At 49.6% G+C, this 10,993-nt stretch overlaps 1 protein-coding gene across 1 annotated transcript; it reads left to right on the forward strand.

Annotated features, from left to right (window-relative positions):
• Positions 1-362: 362 nt before the first annotated feature.
• Positions 363-10,445, forward strand: LOC103674501 (signal-regulatory protein beta-1-like). Its single transcript, XM_040638663.1, has 6 exons — positions 363-405; positions 500-846; positions 3,321-3,675; positions 4,253-4,582; positions 9,271-9,378; positions 9,910-10,445. Exons 1-5 carry the CDS (start codon positions 363-365, stop codon positions 9,366-9,368), a joined length of 1,173 nt encoding a protein of 390 aa, XP_040494597.1. The 3' UTR covers positions 9,369-9,378; positions 9,910-10,445.
• Positions 10,446-10,993: the final 548 nt, after the last annotated feature.

Consider the following 10,993-nt stretch of genomic DNA (forward strand, 5'->3'; position numbering starts at 1 on the left):
TCACCATCACTCACGTGTCCAGACTGATCAGCAGACCCAGCACGTGCACGTGCGTGTGGAGGAGGGAAGTGGATCCACAGAGGTTCTTGAAATTAAATGCAGAGCCCAGAAAACACGTCCTCCCTTCAGCTCACACACAGTGGTCTAAAGAAGTCTCAGGGTCCCCCTGGATGCAAGGGTCTAGAGAGTGCAACACGCCATGAGGCCAGAAAGTGGACAACCAGAAACACTGGGTGAAACACGACACTTCAGAGAGGCTGAGGCACTCACACCTGCTGTGTGACACATCACGGAGTCTCTCTGTGTCTCAGTTTCCTCATTGGTGATGGGGTCTCACGTTACAGGCTCGTGGGGAGGGCTGCATGGCGAGTCCATGTGACATGCTGAGCTCCAGGCCCGCTCACGGTGCGCACTCAGTCAATGAGCTGTTGTGGATAAACACTTGAGGGGACGTATGGGATCACGTCAGGAGCAATAAATGCCGGCTGTTTCCCTCCAGGTGCGGCAGGAGAGCCGGAGCTGCAGGTGATCCAGCCTGACAAGTCAGTGTCTGTCGCAACCGGACAGACAGCCACTCTGCACTGCACCCTGACCTCCATGCTCCCCATTGGGCCGGTTGTGTGGTTCCGGGGAGCAGGGCCAGCCCGGGAGTTAATCTTCAGTTTCAGAGGAGGCCACTTCCCCCGAGTAACAAATATTTCAGACACCAGAAGGAGAAACAACACAGACTTTTCCATCCGCATCAGTAACATCATCCCAGCCGACACGGGAACCTACTACTGTGTGAAGTTCCAGAAAGGGTTCCCTGATGTAGAGATTAGGTCTGGACCAGGCACCCAGGTCACTGTGAGTGGTGAGTATGATGTGGGCCTCTGCTGTCCCTTGGTTGTGACAATCGGTCAATAAGAATGCCCTCCATTGTCTGACAGCTTGGAATCAGGTGTTGTGGTGGTGGGTGTCCCTGACTTCAGCCCCTTCCACAGATCAGGGAAGTTGAGGCTTGGAGAGGTCATGCTATTTGCTCAAGGCTCCATGGCTGTAAAACGGTGGGAAAATCTAGAACTCCTGTCTGCAGACTCCATTGCTCTTGCCTTTTCCAGTCCTGACCAGCCCTCTGGTCCAGGGATGAGAGATTGAAGTCTGAGTGGCTTTCCCAGTCTTAAGGCCAGACCTCACCCTTGCCTCCTGAGAACACTGTCTTCCATGTGGCCAGTCCTCTCTTGACTCAGCACTTACTGAGCACCTGCTGTATGCAGGCTTTGTTTCAGATGCTGTGGAGCAGCAGGGAACAAAACAGGCAAAGTCTCCTCTCTCGTGAAGCTGACATTCCCTTCCCTTGCCATGTAGGAATACACTTAGGGCAGGGAGGTGGGACAAGGTCTTTCTTTCTTTCAGCTTCAGAAAAATCACAGTGGGAAGAGGCATAGGCTTACTGTTTACTCTGACAACCCAGGCAGGAGAAGATGCCAGAAGTTGGGCATTTGTTGTGGGTCCATCCAGAAAAGCTTCATGAAATTCAGGCCTGGCTCATGTAATAGCGACTGAGTCTCCCCACAGCGCCTGGACATAGGCATGAAGGTGGCTTTATCCTGATTGTGCAGATATTACAGAAGTTCCCGTGGTGTTTCCCTTGCCTGGAGCCACAGCTGGTACGTGGCCTCCTAGGAGACCGCTCCTTCCTCTTCCCCAAGCTGCCTACCCAGGTGATGCCCTGGATGGGAATGGACAGAGACGGAGGGGCCAGGGCAGGGAGCAGGCCAGACCCTGCGTCTTCATTGTGGCAGGCGCTTCTCTTACCAGAGGTAGCAAGGAGGAGCCGCCGCTGCCCTTTTACAGATGAGGACACTGAGGCTCAGGGGACCTGACCTAAGCAGGCAGAGGAGCCAAGATGACCCCAAGCCTCTGGACTTACAGCCCTGCTCCCTGCATACTCACTGCGCTGGTCAAAATGAAGAAAGTGCCGACTTTCTCCTTGAAAATCTTGCATTGTTCTCTTTTTCAGCAGTAAGCATTTTAAAAAGTTATGAGAGAAGGTGGTGCTGTTTTGCACCCCCAGATCTGACAGACACACAGTCATCTCACGAAGTGTTGAGCCTGCTCCTGGAGGACATGGCTGCACACATAAGAGCATCAAGAGTCTTTCCCTTCTGTGCAATGTTCTCCTTCACTGAGCAGCCTGGGGCAATGACCTGGACAGAGCAGAGGGGCCCCCGCAAGCCCAGCATCACGGGGCACCCCATTCCTGGCTCTGCAGACTGAGGATGCTAGGGAGGCACTTCCTGGATTGTGTCTCAGCTCCGTGAACCGGAGTTCATATTCTAGACTCAGCTGTTGGGACCCCGCATCTTCCCTCTGTTGCTACAGGGCCAGCAGGTCTGGGCAACCAGAGGGACCCCTCCCCCTAACTGCTTGCAGTGGAGAATCTCTGAGGGAGAAGGAGGGCAGTGGTCACTGTCGGGCTGGAGAAAGCGGGACCGTTGCTCTGTTGTGGATGAAACAGCTGGAGGCCACAAAAGTCCCTCTAGGATACAATGAGGGGTGAGGAACAGCCCCTTTGTAACTGGACCAGAGGAGGTCGGCTCCTTGGCGAGGTATAGACAGAGACTACGCAGGGGGAGTTCCCTCACAACGTTGTCTTTATTTGTACAGATAAAGAGATCTCGGGGAATAATTTCCAAAGCGTGACCCCAAACAGGGGCAAGCAAGCTCCATTTATGAGGGCTTTGGATGAATATTCAGAGGGAGATCTTAACATTATAATGAGACTGAAGTTACTGTCAACCACTGAGTTATCCCCTCCTTTCCATGTGCATTTTCAGTGATAAATGCCAAGCAGAACTGCTTGTATTCCCTCACTCGCCCCTCACTGTGACCCCAGGAAGGAGACATGCCCATTTCACACAGGAGGAGCCACACTGTGCCACGGCCACACCTCCTGTGGGCTGGCCAGCCTCGTTCTGGCTTCCATGGGGGTCCCGCTCAGCCCCTGCTTCCCCTGCACGGACTGCTGCACACGCTCTCTGACCTCGGTGAGGTTTGCAGGGAGGCGGCTAGGATGGTTGATGCCAAGAATCAGACCCGTCAGAAATGTCATTCCTGTGCCCAGATTGGTGGCAAGTCACCTGGCAGAGAAGAGAAGGGGGACCTTGAACTCAGGCCTGGAACTGCCCCTGGGCCCTGTCCCCGACTCAGAGTTCAGCTCTGGAACCTGGGGTCCTCCTCTGTGCGATGAGGAGATGACACCGCCCTCCCCACACTATCAGAAAGGCCGAGGTTTCTCCACAGTGTCACACACGTATCCTTACTGTTGATGACCACAGTCATGCTTACTGATCACAAATGCTCCTCTTGTAGCCAAACCCTCTCCCCCCGTGGTGTCGGGCCCCGCGGCCAGGGCCTCGCCTGAGCAGACAGTGAGCTTCACCTGCGAGTCCCACGGCTTCTCCCCCAGAAACATCACCCTGAGATGGTTCAAAAACGGGAATGAGCTCGCAGCCTCCCAGACCACCGTGGACGCAGAGGGACACGGCACTTCCTACAACATCTCCAGCACGACCAGGCTGGCGCTGGCCCCGGGGGACGTTCGCTCCCAGGTCATCTGTGAGGTGACCCACATGACCCTGCAGGGGGGCCCTCCTCTCCGTGGGACTGCCAACTTGTCTGCGGTCCTCCGAGGTAGATGTCCCTCACCCCAGCTCAAGCCCAGGTCTGCCCCCAAGTCTCTGGGCCTGCCCCTCCCCCACTCCCTGCCCCAGGCCTTCCACTGCCCGGGGTTGACATCTGACAGACCCTCCCAGTCACCCCTGACCTAGGTGCACCGTCATCCCCTACTGTTTTCATGGCAGCTGCGGGGTGAACACCTACCGTGTGCCAGCACTGCGCTGGGTGGTTCATTTACTTTACCATAGCAATCTCAATTATTGAGCACCTGCTGTAATCCAAGCCACCTGATGTCATTTATTTTGCTACAGTTATTCTATTCCAACTGCATGCCATGGACTGAGTATCTTGATTTCACTCATTCTTAGCCTAATAGGAGCTACCAGTCCTTGAGCACCTACTGTGTGCTGGGCACTGTGCTTAGGGATTTCATTCATATGCAAAGACTACCCTCAGTGTTTGAGCACCAGCTGCATACCTAGCACTGTTTTGGGTGATTCCCTTGCTGTGTGGTGGGAGCTAGGTTCTCGAGCCCCTCCCCTGTGATCTGTCTGTTCCATAAAGTTAGGGCTTCTCCTCCATGCTCTTTCAGTTCCGCCCACCTTGGTGGTTTCCCAGCAATGCATTGCAGAAGACCAGGTGAAGGTCACTTGCCACGCAAAGAAGTTCTACCCCCAGCACCTGCAGCTGATGTGGTTGGAGAATGGAAACATGTCCCGAACAGAAACAGCCTCAAGCATCATGGAGAACAAGGATGGGACCTTTAACTGGATGAGCTGGCTCCTGGTGAATTTATCTGCCCACACAGAAGAGATGGTGCTCACCTGCAAGGTGAAGCATGATGGCCAGCGGGTGGTCACCAAAAGCCATATACTGGAGACCTCTGCCCACCAAAAAGACCAGTGCACAGGTGGAAACTCTGGTGAGGCTTGTGCCACATGATCTGGCATTTAAATTTTATCTTTTCTTTTTTTTATGTGGAAAGTAGTAATTCACGCTTATAACAGAATAATCCAGAAGTCTAAAGATATAAACTAGAATTTTCTAATTTCTAGAAGTTTCTAATTTCCCTTCTCCCAAAACCCACACTCCAACATGATCATGGTAAGATTCAGTATTTATATTTATAGATCTTTTGACATAAATATGCATTAGAGAAAGAAAGAAAGAAAGAAAGAAAGAAAGAAAGAAAGAAAGAAAGAAAGAAAGAAAGAAAAGAAAGAAAGGGAGAGAAAAAAGGAGGGAGATAATCTTGTTGTTAGGGTCCTGTCTCCGGCTTCTTCACCTGACAGTGATCACGTCACCATGCTAGACCAGCCAACCCCTCTTCTTGTTCTTTCTCACCTGGGTGTGGTCTTTATCCCTTGTAGATCTTTTCATCATCCTCCCAGCAAATATCTCTTAAAACTAGAAGTATGCAGAAGTTGCATCAATGTGTCCACTAACGACTTAGTCATGGATGCACATCCAGTTGCAAATGGAGTCCATAATTCTGTGGTCATGTGATTAATGACATTGATTTTTCTACAAAACCAATATAATTACACACTTCATAAAATTAACAACTATTCCCTCATATCATCTAAAATGGAATATATATTCAGATTTCCCAAAACTTCTACTATAACTTTATTTTGTGCACCTAACTTCATTTTAATTAATCTGTAAATGCTTGAAAGAATTTTCCTGTGAAACACCTGGGCCTCCACAATTCTTTTGTTGATTTGAAAAGAATCTGAATAGCTGGGGCTACTCAAATTCTTCATTTCATATTGGATGCTCATGGCAAGCTGTGCTTTTGAGGAATTTGGTCCATTTTCTCTAAGTTGTCAAATTTCTGCCCATAGAGCTGCTCATACTATTACCTTGTTATCCTTGATGTCTGTAGGGTCTGTAGTGATATCCCGTTTCGTTCTTCATAATGGAAATGTGTCATTTCTCATAGTGTTTGTTGTCAGAAATACTAAAATTATTTCAATTTTATCCATCTTTTCAAAGAATCCACTTTTGTTTTGGCAATTTTCTCCAGTTTCTTTTTTCTATTTTATTGCCTTTTCTCCTCTTTTTCCCCCCTTCTGCTTGATTTCTGTTTATTTTGCTCCTCCACACTTTTTGAAATGAGAACTAAGATTATTGATACTAGATTTTTCTCTGTTTGAATGACACACCTGGGCCTCCATCTGTGCCTGGGAACACAGGAGTATGGAGTCAGGCTTCCTGGTGCTGTGTTCTTCCTCCAGTTCACAAGCACCTAGCCCACCTGGCTTCCTCTTCCATGTTTCAGAGTCCTCCTATGCTTGGACCTTATGTGATTTCCAGGGATCAGGGTCATACTGAATTAGGAGAGCAGAGAGAGATGAGTCCACACCATCTCATCTGGATCACCTAGGGTTTGGTTTTTAGTCTTTGGTCTTGCACTAGGGCTCAAACTATGGCTATTACTTCTGGTGCTTCCAGTGTGCCTGTACTAGTAAGCTTGCTAGTGCCTTAAGGCTGAAAATGGGTATTAGGGTTGTCTGGGTTGGAAGGCTGGAGCCAAGAGTAAGATGTCTATGTGATAACTGCTGTACCAGGATGCCACCTGCCCTGGACGTCCCAAGACTCCAGCCACTGCCATCCTGGGTCCAATGGGTGTGGTTTAATAATGTACATCTTTTTGTTCATGTTTATGGTATTGAGGTATTTCACAATACTTCTAGCTTAATGGACCTCCCTTCTCTCAGTATAGCATAACTTGGTATGTTACTGAGGCTTGGGGCTGGTTGATTGGTTGGACAGTGGGAAAGAGGTTCAGAGTCCTCTGATCTTCCTGGTTCTTCTTCCAGGACCCGAAGTTTGCCTCCCCCATTTTTCCTTCTTCTCTTCACCAATTTTGAAACAGCACCTCTTCCTTCTTTTTTTACATTTTCCCCTGAAGTTATGCATTTTAAATTGTGCCTGACCCTTTTATTCACATCTGTCCTTTCAAAATGTCCATGCCTCCCTGTATGAGGTTTTTATTGCTGCTGTAATAATTAGCACACACTTAATAGCTTAAAACAACACACATTCATTATCTCCAATTTCTAGAGGCCGAAAGTCTAAAATAGGGTGGCAGGACAACGTTCCTTCTGGGGGCTCTGGTGGAGAGTCTGTGTCCTTGCTGTTCCAATTCCTAGAAGGAACCCCACTCCTCTGCCAAGGCCCCTGCGTGCACTGACCTCTGCTGCAGTCACACCTTTTGCTCCCACTCTCCTGCTCCCTCCCTCACTTGTAAGGGTCTCTATGATTAAGTTGGCTCCAATTCCCATAGTCCAAGATAATGACCTGCTCAAGACCCTAGCTAATTACCATGCAGTTGCTCTTGAAGTGTAAGATACCATATTCACAGACCTGGGGGTTCTGGGTCAACCCTCTTAGGTCAGGCATACTTTGAAATCCCTTCCTATGATCTGTGTCCTGACCACAGGACACATTTCCAATATTTTCTAATTTAAGCTGGATTTAATATTGCTGGTGAGATTTCCAAATAGTTCTCAGGCTCCTTGGCTACCTGCCCTTGTCTGTTTCTCCTGCCCTTTCCTGTGTTGGATGAAGGTGGGAGGGCAATGACATAGAAAATTGTGCATTTGAATTTCATGATTTTTCTCTTTTGTCTCCCAGAGACTTTGCAGTTTGGGCATTGCTCTTCAAGGACTACTGAGAGCCAGTGTTCCATAGAATATGCTGTATTTTTATTGTTTTTTTCCTTTGGGTTGAGAGGCCGTTTTTGGAGATGAGTAGCTAAGCTGTTGCCTTGTCCTCACCAGCCAACTAGCACCTGTGGGCTTTGAATGCCTTGGCTCCAGTGTCCCGATCCCACACCTCAGTATCTATCTCCCATATTTCCCATCACAACCCTATTTTGGCAGAAAAGATGCCCTGTAGCTAAGAATTCAAACCTCTCTGTAGAGCTGATGCTCTGATGATTATACTGGACTCAATTATGTCCTCAAGCTTTTTCTGCCCTTCGCTCTAAGAGGTGACAGTCTACAATGTTGCCTGGAAGTCCTCTGACATTCACAAAGAGCTTTTCATGTGTGATCAATTGGTCTTCACATTGTATTGTCTTTCTGTGAAGGACTGATGCCCATCAATAGCCACCCAACCTGTAGTTCTTATAATGATCAACTCATTACCAAAATGTCAGGGTAGTCCCGTCCTCTGCTTACACCAGCCCAGGTCACCACAGTGAGGTTTCAGCAATGACAGTAGCAGAGCAAACTGGCGCCCACCCTGCTCTACCTTTCCTCAGGGCTAGGGACTTCTTGCCCAGCCTGCTGATAGAAACCCATGTCCAACTGTGCCCATTAGAGCTGGCAATCCAGATCCCTCCCAGACAAACTCTACGTGTCAGCTGACCTGGGAAGCAGACTCTAAGATGATATGAGAAGAGAGAAAGCTCACTGTGGAGTGCTGTCAGTCCATGTTTGTGAGAAAGGGAAGGAGGCAGGACTGGCAAAGGTATTTTAAAGATATTAAAAACAATGCAGCACAGCAAGACTCAGCCTCAGACAGAGAGCTGGCACGCTGGATGCTCTTTTGAGTGTATTAAATGCAGCAGAGGGGATAAGCCTCTGTATCCCCCACTTCCTCCAGCCCTCTGCTGCAGGCTGCCTTCTAGAAGTAGGTGCAAACATGGGCAATACAGCTCTTTCAACTGAGAAAAAGTCCAGAGGGCCACCCAGCAGAGACTCACCATCCTCTAATACGCCAGGGGCAAATATGGTGAGCTCTCTGCTCCTTACTTTAAAATTATTCCATATATGTCAAAAACTATTTCAATTTCTTTACATAAATATAAAAATAAAAATGAGTCATTGTGAAAAGGCAAAAATTCTGAAGCTGTGCTTCCAGATCCAACCTCTATGCCCAACAGAAAGATGTCAGCTGATATAGGCAGTGGGGTCCAGGTGGGCTGGATGGTATGTGCAGCCCCTTCCAAGCATTAGACCCCACTTCCTTGACTCCCCAGGGTATTGTCGAGCAACCAGGTCTCCTGAAATCAGGACAACCTGAGGCTCCCCTGAGGATCTGAGAATCTCATAGAGTCTTTGGGCCTGTGCGTGGAGCTAAGCAAGGCAGTCTTGCACCTCATTCACCAGGACATCTGTCTTCACACCACTCATGGACAGGCTGACATTCATTCCTACGACCCTGAGAGTTTGGAATTGTCCTGGTCCAGAGACAAGGTCTCAGAGTCATCCTTCAGGACAGCACTGAGGGATTTCTCTGGGTCTGAACCACCTCATCTTTTGATCCTCTGTAAACTCTGAGCCTCTTCCCTCATCAGAAAGAGGATATACGACCTGTCCCATTGGATATGAGGACCTTCAGTAAACCAAACCTACACATTATTGAGTGCTCATTCGCCCCACCTCTTCCCTCAAAAGGACACCTGGCAGTAAGAAAGGGGTGAGTGAGATGAACTTCTTACCCCAAATTCTGCCTTGAGCCTGATCACAGGGGAGGATATTGATGACCTCCAGAGCATTAATAAGCTTGAGTCACCTCGGATGGAGTAAATCGAGGCCCCTGGGAATAGAACCTAGATGCCCCCTCTGATGGTGCCTCCAATCCCTTCATTTCCAGACCCAGAGCTGTCTACTCTACTCCTGGTGGCTCTCACCCTGGGCCCAAAGCTGCTGCTGCTCATCGCTGTCTCTGCCACCTATGCCCACAGGAAGTGAGCGCCTGACTGTAAGTTGTGGGAAAGGGATGGCACGCAAAGTTCAGTCCCAGAAGGAGCCAGGTCAGGAAGATGGGCAGCCCACAGGTCACACAGGGTCAACACGCACCTGGAGTAAAGAGCAGGTGACACACCTATCTCCACACCCTCAGGAATCTCGGGATCCCTCTGAGAAGTTCCCAACTCCCAAGAAGTATGTGGGGGGCTGTAGAAAGTGGGTGGAGTCAAAGGCTGTCAAGGGATGTGCACAAAGTCCTAGGGCTTCTGGGAAGGAAGTGGGTAGAGGGGCTGAAGGAGAGGCAGCTGGGTGAGAGGAACCATTGGAGACCATCTCTAAATTATTTGAGCACTGGGGCTCATTCGGGCACAAGGAGTCCACATCTAGGAGAATGCTGACAGGGGCTAGATGGCTGTTCTGAGGACAGCTCCTGCCTGGCCCTCTGTGGGACAGACAGAGGGAATGGGGAAGGGGCATCAGGATCTAGGGAGGGAGGCTGAGGTGGCAGAGTCCTATGTCAGGGCTGCCGGTCCTCTCACAACAGGTGTCCCAGGAAGAAAATAACATGGAGGACATAGAAGACACATGGGGAACATTTCTGGAATGATGAGCAGACAATTAACTGTGAACATGGGTCCCACAGCACCTTCCTTCCTCCCCTGCTACAATCTACCTTCAGACTCTGCTGCCTGCTTCCTTCCCTGAGGGACCCGGCCTAACAGAAGGAACAACTAGAAGCATCCACAACTCTACCCCAAATGCCTTGCTTCCCCCAGAGACCCACCTGCCCACAGTTCCTGCTGCTCCTTCTCAGGGTCCTTGATGCCCCCAGAGCTGGGTCTTCATACATGGTCCTTAGCAGGGGCCATGGGAACTTACTCTGGGGACTAACACATGAATATCTGCCTGGAATGTTAGAAACAAGTCACATCTACACATCCCAGGTATCTCTCATCCATCTCCTGGGGACCGTGGCCATGAACTACACTCTCATGTCCATGCTCTCAGGAGTTATTCCTGCCAAGCCCCAGCCTCCCCAGCCTTGGTGAGATTCTCCATTGGGTCTTAAATACAAATGAATCCCATGCTGGTTTGCAGAAGGGAAATGATTCTCCTTCCTCTTTGCCTACATGCTGTACTCCTCAATCCCAGAGACAAGATTCCCTCCTCCCTGTGATGCGAACACTAGCTCTTGCATCACCTTCATCCTTCCGAACCCCACAGCTCATGTACTCAAGCTGGCAGTCCAGAAGCCTGGAGCCAGCCTTGATTTTCTTACTTTATATCCCACGTTCAATTCTGCCTTCAGAATGCTGTGTCCAGTGTTGGGATGGTAAACGTGAAACAGTCCACTCTCAGAGAGGAAAAGAAGCCTGATTTGTGGTGCTTGTGGACTTCTGTGGTGTCGATACTTCCATGGTGACCAATTACAAACTAACTGTGTTTAACAGTTAGCTTGCAAAATTCCTGCAAAGCTCTGAGGAGTGAGTGTAAGCCTCCTGCCACTCCCCAGTGAGCTCCACCCAGAATCTGCACACTGCTCACTCCCAGGGCTGCTCCCTGGTCTCAGCCACCAGCATCCCTTCCTGGACCATTGCTTTGACTCTAACAGGCTCTCCAGTTTCAGC

This window comes from Ursus maritimus, unplaced genomic scaffold (genome assembly GCF_017311325.1).
Source record: "Ursus maritimus isolate PB19 unplaced genomic scaffold, ASM1731132v1 scaffold_22, whole genome shotgun sequence".
Taxonomy (NCBI): domain Eukaryota; kingdom Metazoa; phylum Chordata; class Mammalia; order Carnivora; family Ursidae; genus Ursus; species Ursus maritimus.

Bases quoted from the DNA above. Each gene is read 5' to 3' on its own strand.
- LOC103674501 (XM_040638663.1), top strand. From the start codon at position 363: ATGGCGAGTCCATGTGACATGCTGAGCTCCAGGCCCGCTCACG. The intron at 847-3,320 runs GTGAGTGGTGAG...TGATGACCACAG, and splicing joins GACCAGGCACCCAGGTCACT to TCATGCTTACTGATCACAAA. The intron at 3,676-4,252 runs GTAGATGTCCCT...ATGCTCTTTCAG, and splicing joins CTTGTCTGCGGTCCTCCGAG to TTCCGCCCACCTTGGTGGTT.